We start from the raw sequence: 22991 nt of genomic DNA, 5'->3' as shown, positions 1-22991 counted from the left end.
AGAGGTCATTATAATTTAATGTAGCAAAATATTAAAAGTATAAATGACATAAAATGAGTTTCCTCTGCTTGACATAAAAAACTTAAAAACAAAATCTGAGTTTTAGAATAATGACAAACCCATTAGTTTAGAAATCCCCGTGGTGTGCCATTCTTCCCACAGATTTACAGTTAAATAAAATATCTCTAAACTGATCCAGCTCGAGTAGATCTTCAGCCTTTCTTAACTTCATCACCTAAAAGGACCTGGCAATTCCTCCCTGTGTTGTGATAACTCTGTGTCTCATCTACCTTCCTCCCCAGCACCAGCTCCACTACCAGCCCAGAGGACAGACACACAAGGACAGTCTGCTTGGGGCTGAAAATACACCTACGTCTCCAATGCCAAAAATAGGCCTACAGACAAGCATGCAACGCCAACAGTGACCTGTTATGCGCTTCTTTAGACTACTGTCAAAAATACACATGTGTTTAAAGAAAAATAAACTTTGAACTGCATGTGAATTTATTTTTTAAGTGGATCTACCTAGTCCTCATAAGTTTTTGCCAGGTGCTATTTTCACTAAACATGAATAACATGGACTTTGCTTATTTTATGTGCCAGAAATTTAAAAGTTAGGGCTGCAAAAGTTCTTAAACAGCCACAAGTCCAATCCTTTTATCTTTGGATCCTGAAAAATTACTTGCCCATAATCATAATAGCTGGTCATAAGCACAACTAAGAATACTGTTGTCCACAGGAGAGGGAGCTATGTCCTAAACAAGGGACCAGGAGTAATCTTTACGTTGATGTTTACCAGTGCTCCCTAGCCCTTTCTTGAATGTGGGCCAATACATTTAAGAGTTTATATACCTTCATTTTTTCCTCAGAAAAATAAAATGTAAAACTGACAGTATCAGATATTTAACTTAAAATAACTAGTAATACTGAAACTATAAAATTAATTTATTCTTTTTAACATACTATTAAAAGAACCATTTGATACTTGATTAAAAAATACTTAAAGGATTCTTTTCTATGCAGGCTTGTTATACTGACAGACAAAAGAACACCAGAAAGCCAATTTGCACACTTAGTTCTGAAATATTATTGGCTATTAATGGACAAATAATACTAATACATCTCCGTTTTCTCCACTATTCCCTGAGGCATGCAAAAATGTTCACTTACCAAAAACAGAGAGTCATATTCAAAGGTCTGATTCAAAATTTCCTTTTTTAGCTCTTGCTTTTCCACAGGTATCCCATTTTCTTTTTCACCCTTCTTCTCAGGGCTAATCCCATCGATGTTGGGAACATAAGTCAGACTTTCAGCACTTTCCATTTTAACAGGGAGCATGCCTTTGATCTTCTGGAAAAACACAGCTACGGACCCAGTCTCACATGCTGAATTAGAAGAACTTGCTTTGTCAACATCTTCCTGATTCGATTTCATGGCAGATGTTGTTCTTGGAACTCTTTGCGAGGCATTTTTAGAATGAGTTGTAACATGCACAGCCTGGCTAGTAATGAGTTTATTAAAGTGCTGCTTGTGTGTCTTGTTAATTGGAATTTCTGCTTGTGTATCTGCGTTCAAGCCAGATCTTGGTGTTTTGCTCAAAACTGTCACCTGTCTTGAGGAAGTCACCAGGGCGGGTGAGGCGGCGCTGCCCAGCTGAGATTTGGGTGTGACTTTCAATAAAGCAGGGTCTTTGGGCTGCAACACTGGTCTAGACATAACTTTTGCTTTGATGTTCTTGAAGTTTGGTCTTGGATAACTTATAATTTCCATTTTTCTAACTTTGCTGTTCATAGGGACATTCGTTTTGGTTGTTGATTTTCCTAGGCTAGGCTTAGACATGGACATGGGTGTCCCTTTTGGGTTTGGTGTATTTTTAAGGTCTTGATTACTCTTCTCCACTTTATTACATTTCTCCCCTGTGAAAACAGGTGAAATAGTGAATCTTGCATTTGTGGGTTCCAGGACTGGTGTTGACATGCAAACCATGTTATTTGGGCTAATGACCATATCATTTGCATCACAAGTCAGTTCAAATGATGAAGCCATCTTTTGTTCTGATAAGCTATTGAGTATCAGTTCTGAACTACTATTTTGGGTCCTCAAAGCCTTATCACTGGAACCAATGTGTGGATCTTCAGTCACAGTGACTTTACACTCTGAGCTCAGCACTTGGGCTTTACTTTTATCAAAAGCTGGCACCATAAAAGGGCATTCATCATCCATAAGACAATTAGACACTGTTTCTCGTAGATTTTGGCCCATTTCCTTTTGACCATATGAGCTTTGTGAATGTGTCTCACTATTCGGTTCCTCTTTAGATATACAATAGAACTCTTGTAATACAGACCCGCTGGGGACCTCCATGCCATCAGAAACTGGTGATAGGGCTTGTATCTCTTTTACTCCAACCAGTCTTTGCTGTGACCCATCTGTGTACTTGCTGGTGATATTTACTGAAGAATATTGACACTGATTTCCAAAATCTGGAACGATATCACTGTGCATCACCACATCAGAAAATGCTGTGTTTTGGGCTTCTGGTGGTATGGCTTGAGAGTTTTCAAAGCTCTCTCTATCATAACTGGTATCTTTCACATGCATCTTATCAGAATGGGATGATGTCCAAGTGGTGCAGGGTAAAGACGATGCATTTCCACTTTCCATACAGGTTGGTTGTGGACTTCCAGGGATATGCAAAGACTGACTCTTTTCAATGGCATGATGTGTTACAACGGTGCAGTTAACTGTATCCACTTTTATGTCAAATGTTTGGTTCAGCTCCACAGTGATAGGATAGTCTCTACAGTTCAGATCATCATTGGACTTCCACACACATGGCAGAGATGGCTCCACACTTGGGTCCTGAACATCTTCTAGGGAATGATAATTACTCTGCTGGAACTTGGACTCATCCATATTTATAAATGCAGAAGGCTGGCACGTGGATTCTTCACATGTTTCTAAAACCTGCTTACTAATTAAATCAATTGAAGACTTTTGGTGATCAAGTACATCTAGACATTGTTGGCTTAAAGACATACTTTCATCACTGTCCACAACAGGGTCCATTTCATAATCCGCCACCATGTCATCTGGATTAGCAGAAGTCCAATTCACATGACTGGCTGGAGAGTTTTGTATAGATGGTGATTTTTGGTTGTATACATATGTATTTCCATTTTTATCACTGATAAATAAGAAATGCAATTCATCTTCTGTCTTATCATCTGAGTTATCATCATACATCCTGAATTTTGACTTTAAACCTCTGCCATTTTATTTCTTCACTTCCTGCCAAATAAGAGCGAAGGAAAAATTGTCCGTCTCCTAAAATTTTTCAACAGAGTTGGAAGCTATTTAGTCCAAGATGCTTTGAAGTTGAAATGCTTTTTGCTCCCTGGAAGAAAGAAAATGTTTAACTCAAGTACATATTGAAAAAAATAATTAATTTCAATCACTTCATTTTCACATTTAGAACAATGATTTAAAATGTAGGTGATTAAGACATAACTAATTTTTATCTTCTTTCAAAATTACTTTTTTTGAGGGAATCTGGCAGAATGAAAGGTGGAGACACTGCTAAAGTCCCTGTGTCCATGTCTCCTCCCTGCTCCCAGGAACTCTTGTCATATGAGAAGAGGAAGCTAAATCTGGAAATTATTTTTGCCTCTTCTTGGTTGACAAAATGACCATTTATCCTAATTTGCCCATGAAAGTCCCAACTATGTCTGTCATCCCAGTATAAACCATAATAGTGTCCCTTTCATTCTCAGAAGGCCCCCTACAAAGAGGCTGATTATCAGACAGACTCTGTAGTCCTAGCAAGTGAGCTTAAATTTAGGGAAATAGTAAATAAGCATGGAAGATTTTAAAAAATAGCATTTATTTCACCCATTTTCATTTCTATCTTAAAAAATATGCCATTTCAAATTGAAAGGAGAAAGTTATTAAATCTTTTTTTTGTGTGTGGTACTAGGGGTGGAACCCAGGGACTTTTCCACCTCCAGGCTATATACTACCAGACCTATTTTATATTTTATTTGGAAACAGGGTCTCACTAAATTGCTGAGAGCCTAAGTAGCTGAGGGTGGCTTTGAAACTGTGCAATCCTCCTGTCTCAGCCTCCCAAGTGCTGGGATTACAAGGGTGCACCACCACACCTGGCTTGAGTTATTAAATCTTAAAAATTAAAGTGATGCTAATGGAAGTTCCTTAAAGTGCTAAACAGAGTTACTGTGTGCTTATACTGAAATGTATTTCTCCCAAATCCATATGTTGAAGCCCAACCTCCCTTCCCCAAAATGTGACTATATTAGAGACTGGGCCTTTAAGAAGGTAATTAAAGTTAGATTGTAAAGGTGGAACAATTATTCATTGGATCCAGTACCTTTATGAGAAAATGGGCCACCAGAGCACACTTCCTGACTACTCACGCAAGGGCACAGCAAGAAGCAAGCTAGCTGTCCATAATGAGGAAGAGTAGTCTCCATAAGAAAGAAAACCCCAAAAGAACTCTGTCCCTGCACTCTCTATAACTCTGAGAAAATAAATTTCTGTTGTTTAAGCTGCACACTAGTCTGTGGTTTTTTATTACGCAGCCCAAGCAAATTAAGATTCCATATTCTTAAGTATCAAGTAAAGAGAAATTAGAAAATATGTCCATGCAAAAACTTGTAAACAAATGTATGATTCTTAATAAAAGCATTATTTATGATAACCAAAAAGTAGAAACAATCCATATGTCCATCAACTGGTAAACAGATAATATGCTGTATATGCATGGGACAGAATATTTTTGAGCAAAAAAGGAATGCAATATTGATTCATGGTATAACATGGATATAATGTTACAACTTGAAATTTTACTACCTGAAAGAGGTCAGTCATAAAAAAAAACTACCTATTATATGATACTACTTACATGAAATGTCCAAAATAGGAAATTTTATCCAGACAGAAAGTAGATAATTGGCTAAGACTGGCAAAAGGGAACGAGGAGTGGCTGCTAGCTGGGATGATGTTTCTTTGGGGAGGGATGAAATGTTCTAAAATTAGACTTTGCTGATAATTGTGCAATGCTATAAATATACTAAAACCTATTGAATCATGTACTTAGAAGAAAACTTTAAAAGCACTCATAAAAGCTTTCAAATCCAAGGATTTTGCAAATAACTAAAAATTTTACTATGCTTTTTAAATCTAAGTGCTTTAGAGAGGTCCAAGTATTCAAGGGAGAACTATGAATAAGTTATAAATATACGCATGCACTTGAACTGACTTTCTCATCTTAGTAGTTAATGACAATCAAATGTCACCATGCTATTCTGAATAAAATATACATGGGAGAGGTTACATTCTATGTGTGACCTATGAATTTCTGAATTAAGAGTAGATCTCATTTTTCCATTTTGCAATTTTTTTCTCGTATTCAAACTGCAGTGACCTGCATAAAATAGTAAAACCAGAATAGGAACCATAGAAGAACTGAAAGGATCAGATCTTTGCTAACAGTGCTTTGTGTGTTGTTTCTGGCCATACATCCTGAAACCAGCTTTTAATGGGGTAAAGACAAGCTGCAATGTTTATCTCATTAGCACCTGTGCTTGTGCACTCAAACACACACATACACACTCCAAGAGATTCTGAATCCTCAGACAAGGGCTCCACAGGATTTATATACTGACAGAAAGTACACATGAGTTGATTCTTTTCACCAAAAGGCTCTTTAGTTAAAAGGAACCACCGAACTAATAGTTTACTACCTGGGACTCTCGTGAAATCTTTCGTGAAACACAAATTGACATTTTTTAATTCTCTTGCATAAAAAGTTCAAATTAGAGGTTTAAACCAAGAAGTATACTTATTTACTTTCAGATTTATGTGTGTGGAGTATAATTTTAAAAGAATGAAGATGTTAGCCAGGCATGGTGGCATATGCTTGTAATCTCAGCATTCAGGAGGCTGAGACCCGAGGATCATAGTTGGTGGACAGCCTCAGCTACTTAGCGAGGCCCTTCACAACTCAGTGAGACCCTGTTTCAAAATTAAAAGGACTAAAAATAGGGCTGGGGTGTAGCTCAGAGGTACAATGCTCCTGGGTTCCATCCCCAGTACTGCAAAAAAAAAAAAGAAGAAGAAGAATGAAAATGTTACACGTTTATGCTTCCATGAATGCCAGTACTCTTAAGAGATTCTGATATAAGCAACTCTGAGCAAAGAACACTGAAACTATAAGCATTAAGTCTAATTATAGAAGCTACTTGCTTTTATAAAGAGGATCATTAGATTCAATTAATGAAGATTTTATTACCTATGCTCCCTCTTCCAAAATTCATAAAAGTTTTTTTTAACCTGACAGAACTTAAAAATGTTCATATGTGAAAGCATTTCAAATTATTTTTAAATGGATATAAAATAGAATAAATTATACCACCAGTCCGATGACATTCAATATTTAGGTTGTTTCTAGGTTTTCTTTCCTATTAGTAACATTAAATAGCCTTGTAATATTTGACTTCTAGTCATTTCTTTTGGAAAATTTTCTTAGAAATAAAAGGATTATTAAATCAATGATTATTTTAAGGCTTTTGACATTGTCAAACTGTCAAATTAAAAATGGTCAGGATTCATCATAATATATACATTAGCATATACATATATGAATATGATCCAAGCTTGGGGGGGGTTTGTTTGTTTTTGTAGTACTAGAGATTGAACCCAGGGGTATTCTACGTCTGAGTGGTCCCCTCAGCCCTATTTTATTGTTTATCTTGAAACAGGGACTAAGTTACAGAGGGCCTCAATAAGTAGTTGAGGCTATCCTAGAACCTGTGGTCCTCCTGTCTTGGCCTCCCAAGTACTGGGATTACAAGCATGCACTATGGCCCAAGCTTGGTTTTTATTTATTTTTTTATATTTTGGTGGTACTGGGGTTCCTGGAAGCCCTTCTACCTCCGGGCTACATTCCCAGACCTATTTTTATATTTTTATTGGAAACAGCGTCTCTTAAGCCAGCACGGCTGGCTTCGAACATGCGCCATCCTCCTGTCTCTGCCTGCCAAGTGCAGGGATTACAAGCGTGCGCCACCACGCCGAGCCCAAGCTTGGTTTTTAAAGCCTATACATTTGGTCCAGCATTGTCTCAAAAGCATTTTGCTCTCAATATAGTATAAAAACATTTCTAAAGGTCATGAGATTCCACTAAAAGTTAAGGCTAAATGTTTTAAGTTTACAAGTCAGGGGTTTTCAGAGAGTAATGGAAAAATAAACTCCTGAATTGTTCAAATTTCATGACTGTTAGTATACACGTGGGCTTATGATTTCAATATATAGAAACAAAATAACTTCAGATGGGTAATCAAAACTATTTTAAACAGACACAAAAATGTATTCACAAAAAATAAGGAGAATTTTGACACAAATTTATTTTCTACCTTTGTAGATAAGAGTTAAAAATAAGTAGTATGGAGATTTGAAGACCGAAAAGGTCCTGCAGTTAAGTTTATCAATCACAGGATTCGGCAGAAAGAAGATCAACTTCACCATTCACTAAAGAAAAAAATGCTTAGAATCACCACTGAAGATAAGCTATGAGAGCAAGGGCTGACCAGCCCGTCAAGGGGTTTGTTAGAATTTGGTCATTCTGACTGAGGACCAAATTCATTCTTCCTCTACTTTAAAAATAGTAATTTCTACCCACCATGAGCTAGACACATTATTTGAATTAATCGCATCTTATTCATTAGTCAAAGATTCACATTCCTATTGGTGCAATATAATTTGCCTTAATACAAAAAAACTTCAAATTTACTGCTTTAGAAACTTTTTTATCAAAACAAAAGTGGCGGGGGGAGACAGAAATCTCACCCAAGTTTTCTTTCAGTAGCACTATTTAACAGAACAAAGTAGAATGATCAAATTTCTGTTTTAAGATCAAGTAGAAGAGTTCTTTTTTTGAGAACATTTTGGATAAGAGATAACAAATTCCCAACTTATTAAGATTTGGAAATACAAGAGGGCAGCTCTTCTTGAATAAAAAGGTTAGCAAAAATTGTATTTCCATAATAAATTATAAGATTAAAAATTAATAAATATGTACTAGAAGAAATAGTCAAAGAATATAAGATCTGAGGTATGATTTCCATTCCTTGAAAAACTAATATAGGTAACTAATAATTTAAGACTTTCTAAATCTTAGTTTAAAAAATGCTTTTTTATTGTCCAAAGATAAAAATGTCATTTTTTCTTACAGCAAATACACAAATCTGAAAAGTTAAATCATTATCTTATTAACTAAATAATTGTCATAATATGTCACTGTCATATTAATGCTGGAAGAAATTTTAGAGATCCAGTTCAGAATTATTCATTATATAAATGAGGACTCAACCTCAAAAAAATAAACTGTGTACTATGGCCAAATCAATTTCTAACAGATTAGTATGAGGTTGTTCAATAGTTAGTTGTATTCCTTTTTTTTGGGGGGGGGCGGTCTGGGGATGGAACCCAGGGGCATTTGACCTCCAAGCTACATCCCCTGCCCTATTTTTTATTCTTTATTTTGAAACCAGGTCTCACTGAGTTGCAGAGGGCTTCACTAAGTAGCTGAGGCTGTTTGCGAACCGCGATCCTCCGGTGTCAGCATCCCGAATGCTGGGATTACAAGCGTGTGCCACCACGCCTGGCTTTGTATTCCTTATTTTGTCAACTGAACCTATAAACTCAGAAGAGGCTCGTGTATTAATCAAGGTCTTTTATACTCCCTATTACCCGCCATGTCTAGCCCTGTAATTTGAACTTATTATAGTTAAATTTTGCTACACTATGTGATAACAATGAAATGAAGAATTTGTTTCCAAAAGGCATACATAAAAACTAGATTCCAGCTGGGCATGGTGGGACATGCCTATAATCCTAGTAACAGAGTCTGCGACAAGAGGATCGCAGGTTCGAAGCCAGCCTCAACAACTTTGTGAGGCTGATAGCAACTTAGTGAGACCATGTTTCCAAATAAAAAATAAAATAGGGCTGGGGTATATCTCAGTGGTATAATGCCCCTGGGTTTAATCCCCAACAACACACACACACACACACACACACACACACACACACACACACACACACTACTATATGAGATGCCAGCCTTTTAAGATGTGAATACAAATAGTCATAATTTAGTTCCCAAATCATAAAACCTCAGTCTTTTGTGTGTGTGTGTGTGGTACTGGGGGTGGAACCCAGGGGCTCTTCTACCTCTGGGATATACTCTCAGACCTATTTTATACTTTATTTGGAAACAGGGTCTCACTAAATTGCTGAGAACCTAAGTAGCTGAGGCTGGCTTCGAACCTGTGCAATCCTCCTGTCTCAGCCTCCCAAGTGCACACCACCACGTCCGGCTAAAATCTCAGTCTTCTTAAAGTTTTTTTTTTTTTTTAAAGAATTCATGAGCCAGGCATGGTGGCACATGCTTGTAATCCCAGTAGTTGGAAGTCTGAGTCAGGAAGAGTGCACGTTCACAGCCAGCCTGAACTACTTAGGAAGGCCCACCACAACTTAGTGAGACTCTGTTTCAAAATAAAAAATAAAGGTGGGCGTGGTGGCGCACGCTTGTAATCCCTGCGCTTGGGAGGCAGAGGCGGAGACAGGAGGATCGCACAGGTTCAAAGCCAGCCGTGCTGGCTTGAGAGACCCTGTTTCCAAATAAAAATACAAAAATAGGTCTGGGAGTGTATCCCGGAGGTAGAAGGGCTTCCAGGAACCCCAGTACCACCCAAAAAATTAATAAATAAAATAAAAAATAGGTCTGGAGGTGTAGATCAGAGGTAGAATGCCACTGGGTTCAATCCCCAGTACTGCCAAAAAAAATTTCACAAACTATAAGAATAGTTCAGCTCTTTAGGCTTTGAAATCCAAATTACTATCTGATCTTCAACCTGCTTTACATTAAAACAAAAACTGTGGCACAATACTTAAGCTACAAATTTATTTTATTCTAAAATTAAAGATAAATCAGAGCTGGGTTTGGTGGTGCACGCTTGTAATCCCAGCTATTAGGAGGCTCGGTCCCCAGCTATTCAAGTTTGCTGCAATAATAAACAACCCCAAGCTTTGGCAACTTCATGCAAATGCTGGGGATACACACACACACACACACACACACACACACACACACCCAAGTTTATAAAAAGGTGATAACTTCTAAGTTGCTTGAATGAGAACTTAAAACATATTTTGATGTAAGATACCCTAAAAGTGAAAAAAAAAATGCAGGGTAAGGAAACAGCCAAATAATACTATGGCAATATGGGAATGTAATATTACCAATCTCACTAACTCATGTGGGGTAGGGGAAAGGGGAGCAGGTAGGATGTAGAAGGATATATACAAAGGGCTGTCTACATATATGATTTTATGACACTAAACCTCACTATGATGTAATAATTGAAATGTACAAATAAATTATGAAAAGATAAATTATACAACTACCAAAAATAAGAGCCTTATTACTAAAGGTAATCTATAAATTCAATGCAATCCCCATCAAAATACCAATAATACAAGGTATGGTGGCTCATGCCTATAATCCCAGAAAGGCTGAGACAGGAAAATTGCAGGCATAGACCAGCCTCAGCAACTTAACAAGCCTCTAAGCAACCCAGAAAGACCCTGTTTCAAAAACATTGTTTTTAATAGCTAGGGGTGTATCTTAGAAGCAGAATGCCTCTGGGTTCAATCCCCCATTAAAAAAAAAAAAATCAATGATGCCAGGCGTGGTGGCGCATGTTTGTAATCCCAGCATTTGGGAGGCTGAGACAGGAGAATTACAGTTTGTGGACAGCCTCAGCTACTTAGTGAGGCCCTTTGTCACTCAGTGAGACCCTTTTCAAAATAAAGAATAAAAAATAGGATTGGGGCTATAGCTTGGAGGTAGAATGCCCCTGGGCCTGGGTTCCATCCCCAGTACAAAAAAAAAAAAAAAAAAAAACAAGGAAAAAAATCCTAAAATTCATATGGAAGCACACAAAAGATCCAGAATACCCAAAGCAATCCTGAGCAAAAGGAGAAATGCTGAGGTGTCATAGTACCCAACTTCAAAGTAAACTACAAAGCTATAGCAACACAAACAGCATTACACTGGCATAAAAACCGGCGCAGACAACATGGAGTAGAAGAAAGGCCACAGAGACAAACCCACACATGCTGAGTAGATGGGGAATATTATATCTGATACTTGGCAAAGGTACCAAAAACATACATTGGTGAAAAGACATTCTTTTTAACAAATGGTGCTGAGAAAATGGGAGGCTGAAAGAAGTCCCTATTTTTCCCCTCGTGCAAAAATCAATGTATCAAAACCTAAGTGTAAAACCTGGAACATTGAAACTGCTGGATGAAAACATAGGAGAAACACTTCAAGATATAGCACACATGATCACCTCCTGAATAGGACTCCTACAGCTCAGAAAATAACAGCACAAATTGGCAGATGAGACATCAAATTAAAAAGCTCCTGTGCAGCAAAGAAGCAACTACAGTAAAGACAGAGCCTACAGAAGGGAAGAAAATCTTTGCAAGCTGCTCTTTCAATAAGGAATTAAATGCAGAATACATGAAGAACTCAAAAAAGTAACAAAAATTAACCCACTCAATAAATGGGGAAATAAACAGCACATATTTTTCAAAAGAGACACAAATGGCCAATTTTAACTACATGAAAAAAAAAAAGATCAACATCTTTAGCCACTGGAGAAAAGAAAATTAAAACTACACTGGGAGTCCATAATCACTCCAATCAGAATGGTTATGACTTAAAATACAAATAAGTCCTGATGAAGATGTAGTAGGAAAAAACCTTATATATTGTTGATGAGAATGTAGATTAGAACGGCCACTATGGAAATCAGTGTGGAGGTTCCTTAAAAAACAATAGAAAGCCGGGCGTGGTGGCGCACACTTGTAATCCCCGCGCTTGGGAGACTGAGACAGGAGGATCGCACGGGTTCGAAGCCAGCCTCAGCTACTTAATGAGGCTCTCAGCAGCTTAGTGAGATAAAATATAAAATAAAATATAAAAAAGGTCTGGGAGTGTAGCCTGGAGGTAGAAAGCCTCTGGGTTCCACCCCCAGTACCACAAAAAAAAAAAAAAACAATAGAACTACCATATGATCCAGTTATACCACTCTCACACACACATTACAAATATATATATATACTCTCAGATATATATTGAATATATATCAGAAAATAAAGTCATCATATTATAGAAATACTTATGTACCCATAGTTTATCACAGCACAACTCTCAATGACCAAATTATGGAATAAACCTAGTTGTCTATCAACAGATAATGTGGTATATATACACAATGGTGTATTATTCAGCCATAAAAAATAAACTCATGTCATTTACAGAAAAATGGATAGAACAAGAGATTATAATGTTAAGCAAAATAGGCCAGATCAGAAAAAAAGTATCACATGTTTTCTCTTATATGTGGAATCTAGTAGATTAAAAAAAAGATTAAAAATGTAAAAAAGAGACTATTAGGGGAAAATAAGGGTGTCAGGGAGGCAGGGTGAGGGCACAGGAGGGTAACAAAGGGTTGTGAATGATCAAAATATGTTAAACACATATATGAATATGAAAATAAAACCCACTATTCTGTATAATTAATGTGCACTAGTTTTAAGAGCATTAATTATGGCTGGGCTGGGGAGGCAGCTCAGCAGTATTTGCCTAGCATTTGCGACACTCTGGCTTCATCCCCAGCACCTCAAAAAAATCATGTCAGTTACAGCACATCATACCAAAGGCTACACGAAAACTTGCCACAAATAACAGTACGGTTCCTCTGCCTAAGGGATCCCATTCCAGCCAAAAGCATCTCTCAGGGATTCACAACTTTCAGAAAAACCAAAGGAAAAACAGATGAGAAATAAGTGAAAGCCTCCGTCTGTCCCCATGTCTGATGGTCTCGACACATGCGGTACTTTTTGTGGCTTGTAACTATAGCTGACTGCTCACCAAGCCCATTTCCTCTTCTTTATTTTCCCACATTTCCTGCAGGTAAATGTTCTGTGTCCCAGCCACAGAATGTGAGTACCTGTTCATTGTGCCACCTCTAGACCCAGACCGTAAGACTCACTTAGGATCTTTCTTGTTATTTCGCCTTAAGTGACTCGACACAGCATAACAAAGCAAGCCAAGGGCAGACATATATTAAAATGGTGAAGCTGCAAGTTGCAAGAATGAGCCCCAGCTGGATCGCTGGAGGATCACTGCTCACCATCACAACCTCATTCTAGACCTCAGTCCACAAGAAATAAATTAGTATTGTGTTTGAGCCTGCACATTTTTAGAGTTTTTCATTTAGGGTCCTACTATTTAATTAAAACAAAGACTTTATAAATAGGACTTGCTTAATATGAAAAAATATGACCTCCTTGGGGATAAACAGAATCAGTGTAGTTGACTGATTTAGAGCTTCCTTTTACTCACTAATGATGTTTAGCTGGCCAAGCTAGAAGATTCTAAGACTGCCTAGAAAAAAAAGAATTTTGTATACTTGTTTTTTTTTAAATTTATTTTTTATTGGTGCAATGTATTCATACATCATAGTGGAGAATTTTGTATACTTGTATATTTAAAGAGAAAAATATTCCAAGACAATAGTTTATTATAATACACCTCCTTTGCCCTGAACAATCAATCTCCCTGTTACTTTTCATCTTTAACCCCTTTCCCAGTTTGTTTTTTTCAAGAAGTCTTCCCACACCAATATAGTTTGGGGATTTGCAAACTAAATCTGTAAAGGGCCAAATAGTAATATTTTAAACTTTACAGACCATATAGTCTGTGTTGTGTTTATTCAACTTGGCCGTCATAAAATGAAAATAATAGACAATATATAAATCAATAAACATAACCTGGGCATGGTGGCACACGCCTTAACCCCAATGCCTGAGAGGCTGAGAAAGGAGGATCACTGGTTCAAGGCCAACTTAAGGAACTTAGGCCCTCAGCAACTTAGTGAGACACTGTTTCAAAATAAAAAATGTTAGGGCTAGGTGTGTAACTTTGAGGTAAAACATATCTAGGTTCAATTTCCAACCCCCCCACCAAAAAAAAAATATCATGATGAATCTCCATAAAATAATTTACAAAACAAACCAAAAAAGAGGCCCCAAGCCAGACTTGTCCCTTGAGCTGTGGTTGGCTTTGCCCTGAACTAGTCTAATCTCCACTGTGTCAACTAACTGTCATCTATACTCATTTCTTAAAATGCATGTTTCTTTTGGTTTGGTTTCCTCTTGATTTCTAGCTCTCTCAGGGAGGTTATCTCAGCACAATGACAGCATAGGATCAATTCTTTAGGTGCAATGAATATTTATTTCACAAAAGTATCCACTCAAATCCCAGGTACTTAAGAGATTAAGGCAGGAAGATTGCCAGTTCAAGGTTGACCTAAGCAATTTAGCCAGACCTTGTTTGAAAATAAAAAATAAGAGCTGGGAATGTAGCTCCATGTAGAATACCCCCAGGTTCAACCTTCAGTATGGGGGAGGGGGTTTGAAAGATCACATTCGTTCACAAGATCAGGTATAATATGGCTTCTAAATTACTCAACAACAATGAGAAGCCACACCAAAAATTGGTTCCTAATTTTCTTAAGTCTTCACATCAATTATCATATAAATTATAGTTATCAAATATTATAAATTATTTTACCTTTGTGATAAATAAAAGGCCTAACAGTGACTTTTAAGGGGTTCTTTTGGATCGAACCCAGAGCTATATCCTGGCCCCTAATAGTGACTTTAGAGCCATAATAAGCAGTCTTGACACTGAGTGTCCATTTAGTGAATATTTTGTTGACAAGCTCAAGTTTGCATTGCTGTTGAATATTTTAAAACTGAAAGCACACTCCATTACCAAATACAGATCTTACCAGTATCAGCATAGTTTTAAGGATAAAAACAGAAACTTAGCAATGAATTGGTAATAAAAGGTCTGAAAAGTAGTTCAAGTGAGCCAGGTAGGGTACACCTTATAATCCCAGTACCTGGGAGGCTGAAACAGGATTGCAGGTTCACAGTCAACCTCAGCTACTTAGTGAGGCCCTCCACAATTTAGTGAGAACCTGTTTCAAAATAAAGAATAAGAAATTATGGCTGGAGGTGCAGCTTAGAGGTAGAGTACCCCTGGGATAAATCCCTAGTACCACAAAAAATGTAGTACAAGTACATCCAGTACACAAATAGTCACCATCCTGGATTAGACACCAACAAAAGGTAAAATGTTTCATTCTCACCCACCCCAAAGCCACAAGCAAGTCCCATTCCTCCACTGCATCTCCTCCTGCTGCACCAGCCATACCGAGTCCTGTGCTCTACCAGACCCCAGGAGGTGCTCTTCTATTACTCCATCCACCCTCCTTCCCTGATAGCAGAAAGCTGAGCCTGTGCAGACGTCCACCCCACCCATGTGATTTAGAAGAAAAGGCTATCCACAGCCTAGGGGTAAATTCTGACATAAATCATGAGGTTAGGGAAACCTGCAGAAAACCCAAGTCTTTAAGACTTGCTGTGTTTGCAACAATATGTTTAATACATTTAGAATGCCAAGGTGTATAAACTTAATAAAAGATCAGACTCTTACTTAGACTTACTTAGTTTTTGTTTGGTTTTTTGTGTGTGTGGTAGTACTGGGGTTTTTGTGTGTGGTAGTACTGGGGTTCCTGGAAGCCCTTCTACCTCTGGGATATACTCCCACGAGCTACACTCCCAGACCTATTTTTTAACTTTATGTGGAAACAGGGTCTCTTAAGCCGGCAAGGCTGGCTCTGAACCAGCGCGATCCTCCTGTCTCGGCCTCCCAAGCGTGGGGATTACAAGCGTGCGCCACCACGCCCGGCCGACTTAGCTTTAACAAAATGCATTATTTTCATTGGAAACTCCTATGAACAGAGGGTTCAAATATATGCCACCGTGATTTTTTTTAACAGACAAAAAAGATGATAATAATAACCAGTACTATCAATCTTTGCACAAAAGCTATCTAAAGGCTTCCCATGAATTCTCACATAATCCACAAACAACTCTTGCAAGGTAGACAATAAATCCCAATTGTACACAGGAGAAACCTACCATAGTTACCTACGTAGGATGTGGCAAACTAAATACTCTGGTTTTGTGTTCCTTTTTTCACTACTTGCCCCAAAAGTAAATTCCAGGATGGAAAAGAGAGGTGCACACAAAAAAGGATCAAATATCACAGATTAACATTCTTTAAGACTGAAGGCTAAACCTGGCATGGTGGCACTCACCTATAATCTCAGTACTTGGGAGGCTGACACAAAAAGATCGCAGGTTCAAGGCCTACCTCAGCAACTTAGTGGAACCCCATTTCAAAATTTAAAAATAAGCCAGGAGTGATGGCTCACACTTGGAATCCCAGCATTCGGGAGGCTGAGACTGGAGGATCGCGGTTCACAGACAGCCTCAGCTACTAAGTGAGGACCTCCGCAACTTAATGAGACCCTGTCAAAAGTATAGAATAAAAAATAGGGCAGGGGGTGTAGCTCAGAGGTCAAATGCCCCTGGGTTCCATCCCCAGGCCTAGAAAAAAAATTTTTAAAGAAAAAATAAAAATAGGGCTGGGGATGAGGTCAGAGGTAGAACAACTCTGGGTCAATTACCCCCACCCCCACATATGGCTGAAGGCTAGAAGACAATGAAACAATATATTTCAATGTCTGAGAGATAATTGATTCCAAACTGGATTCCACTCCCAATGAAACCATGATTCAGAAGTGGCCAAGGCCACTCCCAGTACACAGGAGGTGGGAGCAGGAGGAATGCAGGAGCCGGGGAGTTCAAGGCCAGCCTGAGCAGCAATAGAGACCCAATATTAAAAAAAGTAAGTGTGGATAAAGGGACTTCTAGGTATGTGAACTTCAAACTTCCCTCCCTTACACATTTTCAGAAATCTGAGACATGGTGGAGAATGAGTAAACCAACTAGAACTGTCACTCAAAACCAAGAAATTCAGGAGAGGGGCAACACCAGGGTGACTCCTGCATCCTACACCAGCCCTTACGGCAGCAGGACGCCAGAGAGGTCCAGGGAGGGTTTTTCCCTGTGTTTCTCCAGGAAAAACACAGCATGAATAAGTATTAGAAGGGTTTAACACTTTGATAAATTGAACAGCGCAAAATTACAAATATTTTGAAGAACATGAGATGTTCCTCCAGGATAGTCAAAGAAAATAAAGTGTGGTGGAGGATTTATTAAACATAAGAAAAATAGTTGTACAAAAAAAGTATAACCATAATACATGACTTGGCTCACCTGGGACATTTAACATCATCATATTAATGGAAACAACATAATTTTACCAACAATTGCCTACAGCTGTAACAGAAAGACTTGGGAAACTAAATGGGATGTCAAAAATCTTCATCTCTAATAGGAAGTTAATACATGATGCTTAAAAGGGATGTTAAGATATAGAAATATGTGCATATTGTTTTGAAATACAGGGGGAAACACAATGGGAAATGGTGAAGGGAGTAGAGAGTGCCTCAGAGGACAAGAGAGTGGATTGCTCCTGCATGGAGTGCTCTGAGCACTAAATAGTCCTCTCTTATCTGCAGTTTTCCTATCCAGTTTCAGTAACCCACAGTCAGTCTCAGTCCAAAAATATTAAGTGGAAAATTCCAGAAATAATGATTCATATGTTTTATTATTATTATTATTATTATTATTATTATTATTAGTGGTGGTACTGGAGCTCCTGGAAGCCCTTCTACCTCCGGGCTACACTCCCAGACCTATTTTTATATTTTTATTTGGAAACAGGGTCTCTTAAACCAGCGCAATCCTCCTGTCTCCGCCTCCCAAGCACGGGGATTACAAGCGTACACCACCACGCCCGGCGTGATTCATATGTTTTAAAGAACTTTCATTAGAGCATATTGTTATAACTATTGATAATCTCTTACTTTGACTAAATTATCAATTCAACTTTAACATAGGTATGTGTATACACAGAAAAAAATACATACAGGGTTGCATACTATCATGGTTTCAGATGTCGAACTGGGGGTGCTGGAATGGTATCCCTCATAGATAAGGGAGAAGCAACTGTACTTGTCTTCAACTCTGAGCAAAAGTAAAGAATTATGAGCAAAAGTAAAGAATTATGTAAAAGAATGACACTTTATCTCTATCCAACTTTTTCTTCCCATTTATAATCACATTAACAAATAACGGTCTTATCTTGGTTATTCTTTTATTTTGTTTTTATTAGGTTGGTTTTTTGTTTTATTTCACGCATGTGTGCACGTGTGTGTGTGTGTGTGTGTGTGTGTGTGTGTGTGTGTGTGTGTGTTTTGCTGGGAATTGAACTCATGGCCTTGTGTATGCCAGATAAGTACTCTACCACTGAGTTATATCCCCAGCCACTGCTTCCTATTTTACAGCCTAAACAGCTTACTTTTCTAGTCTGAGCTTCAGGAAATGCTGAGTGAAGGCTACAGAAAAGGGCTCTATGCAGAGACTGAGAGACATGGGCTGTAAGCGGCCTATTTTTTGAACAACAACCACTGATGTTTCAGCTGCTTCTCCACACTATTAATCCTCATTGGCCTCCTGATTTTAAGCCAATATTCATGCCACAACTTTTTAACTCTAGCCACTAAAGTACCTATGAACCATCAAGGCCAAATGTCAAATTCTGCTCTAGATATATGTCAAAGCCATGAGGCTGACTAATAAAATATACCCTAATTTCAGACATATATGTTAGTTGTTTGGGTTTGGCTTTTTTGGTACCGGGAACTGAGCAAAGTCATTTTTAGTTACTGTACCCTGGTCTTGAACCTGTAATCCTCCAGTCTGGGCCTCCTAAGTACTTGGATGACAGATGTACACCACAGCATCTAGCTCAGAAATGATTTTTTTTAAATAATAATTTATTAAAACAAAGCTCAAGCTGAGCATGCTTGTAATCCCAGGATTTGGGAGACAGACATGAGAATCACAGGTTCGCGGCCAGTCTCAGCTAGTGAGGCCCTCTGCAACTTAGACCCTGTTTCAAAATAAAGAATTTAAAATAGGGCTGGGGGTGTAGCTCGGAGGCAGAATGCTCCTGGGTCCCATCCCCAGTACCCCTCCCCACACACACACAGCTCAACAATCAAAGCCAATGACTCTCAGGATTAGAAAAGAGCTTTAACAAGGACCTATGGAATCTTCACAGCAACCCAACATTTGAATTCTTATTAGGCTAAAATGAAATCTCTACCCACTCCAGAAAACATGTTTCTATTTCATCATCTAGATACTACCTGTCCAAAGTCATAAAACATACTGTTGAATTTGGGACTGAAAGTCTAGATAGTCGAAATTGATATAAGATCCTCAAATAAGTGGTAAGACAAAAGTGTATTTGTTTCATGCAGAAGCCTGCATGGACTGTCTAGGATTAAGGCATTGAGTGAGAAGACAGGAACTCAGACTCTACCTTTCTCATTCTCTGTGTGTGTCCTGAGTCTGTGGCCCAAAATAGAGCCATCTGTATTACACTGAACAGGGAAGAAGGAGAATAAGAAGCAACAAGGATAGAAGACACCTAAACAAAAAACCTATGCCATAGTGCCAGTGGCCACAGCTGAATCACAAGGCCACACCTGCAGAGAATGTGGGCTGGGATTCCAACAATACCTGCCACCTGTCCCCGCCAGCTAAAAATTCTATAAATAGAGAAGAGGGGGAAAAGGAAACCAAGGAGCTAATATTAATCTCTGCCACATATGCCAGAGACCCATTGCTCCCACAGATCACTGCTCTTCACTAATAAGAAAACAGGGCTGTACTCAAAGACTCACCATTGCTGTTTCCATTTTAATAGAGCTTTTCTAGACACCGGGATGCCATAAACTCAGACCAAAGCTACTGATACCCTGTCAGACTCGGGACACGATCCTTGAGAGAGATGGCCCTCTTGGCATCCCTAAGTTATGATGACCCTGCAGAAAGCTCACGGGTCACTTTGAATCATCCTGATGCAACAGAAAAATTCAGTTTCTTTCATAAAAATACCCAGTTTGTTTATGGTCTATTTCTACTTTCCAATGAATAAAGCCCCTGGAGTGGCCCACTTTTTATGTGTGATTAATCACAGTTATGCTTGTATTCAATCAAAAATTGTGGTTTGAGAATATCATCAGTATTTTATCATAGCAAATATAACTAAGGATACTGTTTGAAACATGTATTGGATGTCTGCCATGTGCATGGTTAAATTCTGAAGTTGCTGTGGACAGGATCAGTAGTGAGACATAAAACAAGCCCAAGTACTTTCCTAGAGAAAAGAGCCACATACACAGAAGTAATGAACAGAATTCAGGGAATACCGATGCTTGCCTAGAAAAGTCAGGGGAAATGAGAACTTTGTCAAGCAGAAATGGAGACACAGCAATACAGCCAGAGGGAATCACACAAGGTCCAAAGTACAAAAGGGACCGGACCTTCTAGAGACAGGAAGACAGCCAAATGTCAGGTGGGGGATGAGGAGCGGCCATCCAATCATCTCGAGAGTTTGGCTGCTGTCCTGTGCACAGTGAGAGCCCTCCAGAACAAGGGAGATGGACACGAGCACTTGGCTTGGCTGAGGGGTGGCAGATGTTATAGTGAAGGCAGGCTGTACCGGGAAACTGCTGGGATGGACCTGAACTAACGCAGTGGAAAGGTTATGACATGCTAGGCAAGCCACAAAGGTCTGGGACTGCATTATCTGCACTGAGCAGCAGAGGGCGTTGCACACAGTAAGTGCCCAATAAATGCCTATTCAATGAAACACTTATAAAAGGTTACTTCACATACATTAATATTTAAAGCAGGAAGCTATGGCAGATATGATAGGAAAGCTACATAAATAACCTATCACATTCTAGGAAGATACAAAATGGATTTGAGCTTTTAGCATAAATTAGAATTTTGGGTTTTTTTCTTTAAATAAACAAATACACAAGTTTAAGATATTGGTTTTAGATGAAAATGTCTGAAAGGTTTACTACCCATTACAAACAACGATTAGACAAGAGGTTCCAACGATAAATAAGCTGCATGCACTGGTGCATGCTTATAAACCCAGTACTTGGGAGAACAAGACAGGAGGACTGCAGTTCCAGGCCAGCCTGAGCAAATTGGTCAGGCCCTCCACAACGTAGTGAGACCCTGTTTCAAAATAAAAAATATAATTAGGGCTAGAGGATAGCTCAGAGATAGAATGCCCCAGGTTCTACGCAAAGGCAAAATGCCCCACATAAAAATAATGGAATAAACCTTCACAGGAAAAAAATGAATAATATATTAAAACAGAGAGAGGGACTATTTAGTTTATTCAAATAAAATTCACTTTTTTAAAAATACAAGTGTAAGAAATTTTAAGAGAAAATACTACTCAAAGAATGCTATAAGAAAGTCTGTGGCATGGTAAAACAAAACACAATTAAAACCATCTCAACAAAAATATGTGCTCTCATTCCCCACTCACCATCAATATCACATAATGAGGTTTGTATTTAAATTATCTCTAGAGCCTGACATTTCACTAATTAAAATATTTTATAGGAACAATAAAATATCACCAAGTGTCCTAAAAGCGGATTGATGCCCCTCACTTCCAGGAGCAGACATCACTAGGCCACCAGCAGAGAACAAAGACTGGTGGTAGACAGATGGCATACCCAGAGTCCTCTGCAGCTGTGTCAAACACGCCAGAAAAGTAATATCAGCCTCCAAGAAACTTTGTCGTTTTTAAACTAATAAATAGGGATTAAACAACTCAATTATAGTCTGCTTAAGCCTCATATATAAAGCTTTTTTTAAAACCATGGCTACAATCTAGATACACAGATACTAGAAAACTGACTTCTGATAATCCATAGTACACAATGAAAATTCACACTAAACAATTAAAAAACTTTTCTGCAATGGAGGTGGGTGGAGGCTTCAAGGAGCAAAGCCCTAGCTGATTATTTCAAGGACACCAGCCCTGAAAAAATAAATAAATAAAACCTCGCTCAGGGCCACTGGAAGTATGAAGAGTCGATGCAAGGCCAATGAACTGGCCTACTGAGGTTCAAGAATTCTGATTCCTGCAGTTTGTTCCAAAAATATGCTTTTATTCCAAAATTTTCTGGCTCAAGAACTTCCTAAAACCTCTAAATCAGCATGTGGGAGACCCCACACACTCACAAACTCTTAAAGCTGCATTCCTGAGAGCTTAGTCAGTAATCTTACTAGTAAAATGCTTTAACAGTGGCCTTTTACAAATAACTATACTTCAAGACATCCTACATTCTTTCAACTTCACATAAAATACCTCATAAATAACAGTTGTACCCCTCCATCCTCGTCTCTTGCAGCTAAGATAGTGTGAGAGCCAATCTGCCAAGTTAAATATGCCCGAAGCATTTAAATCATAAATACTTGAGAAGTTCTAGTTTTCTTCTGTCCCTCTCGTTCTGCCTCAATCACTTTGTTTACACACACACACACACACACACACACACACCCCAGAATCACGTGATACTGATCAAATAACCAACTTCTAGCCACTTCAGATGACATAGTAAATTCGTGTGTTTAGTGTGTGTGCATGCGCGTGTACATGTGTATTTCCTATCATGTTCCATGCTACTATCAGTGTGATAATAAAATGACCAAGGTAGGTTGTAAAAACATAAAATTTTTAAGTGTCGCCTAATCAAAGTTTCTGTATTTGTCACCTTACACCCATAGCAGAGCACCCCATTTGACTCCTTTCCTTTCCAAAAAGCAGGAATATTTACTCATAATAGTCTTTGCATTTTCTCTTATTGTAGAATATACCCTGAACTAGGGGTAATTCAATATCAGAAATACCACAAACAAAATTTAAGAAAAAGTATATTAGGTTCAAAAGGCAGGTTTATTTTTAA

At 38.4% G+C, this 22991-nt stretch overlaps 1 protein-coding gene across 2 annotated transcripts in view; it reads right to left on the bottom strand.

Moving 5' to 3' along the window:
• Positions 1-3246, bottom strand: part of MTUS1 (microtubule associated scaffold protein 1) — a gene marked incomplete at both ends in the record, with an annotated part of 105458 nt that extends 102212 nt beyond the window's left edge. For both annotated transcript variants that reach the window (XM_080710536.1, XM_080710537.1), the window contains one exon: positions 1171-3246. In XM_080710536.1, the coding sequence (XP_080566662.1) occupies positions 1171-3246 (2076 nt within the window). The remainder of the gene's footprint in view (positions 1-1170) is intronic.
• Between the last annotated feature and the right edge of the window lie 19745 nt (positions 3247-22991).

This window comes from Muscardinus avellanarius, assembly GCF_963383645.1.
Source record: "Muscardinus avellanarius genome assembly, chromosome: 14".
NCBI lineage: Eukaryota > Metazoa > Chordata > Mammalia > Rodentia > Gliridae > Muscardinus > Muscardinus avellanarius.
This window is presented reverse-complemented; position numbering and strand designations above follow the sequence as displayed.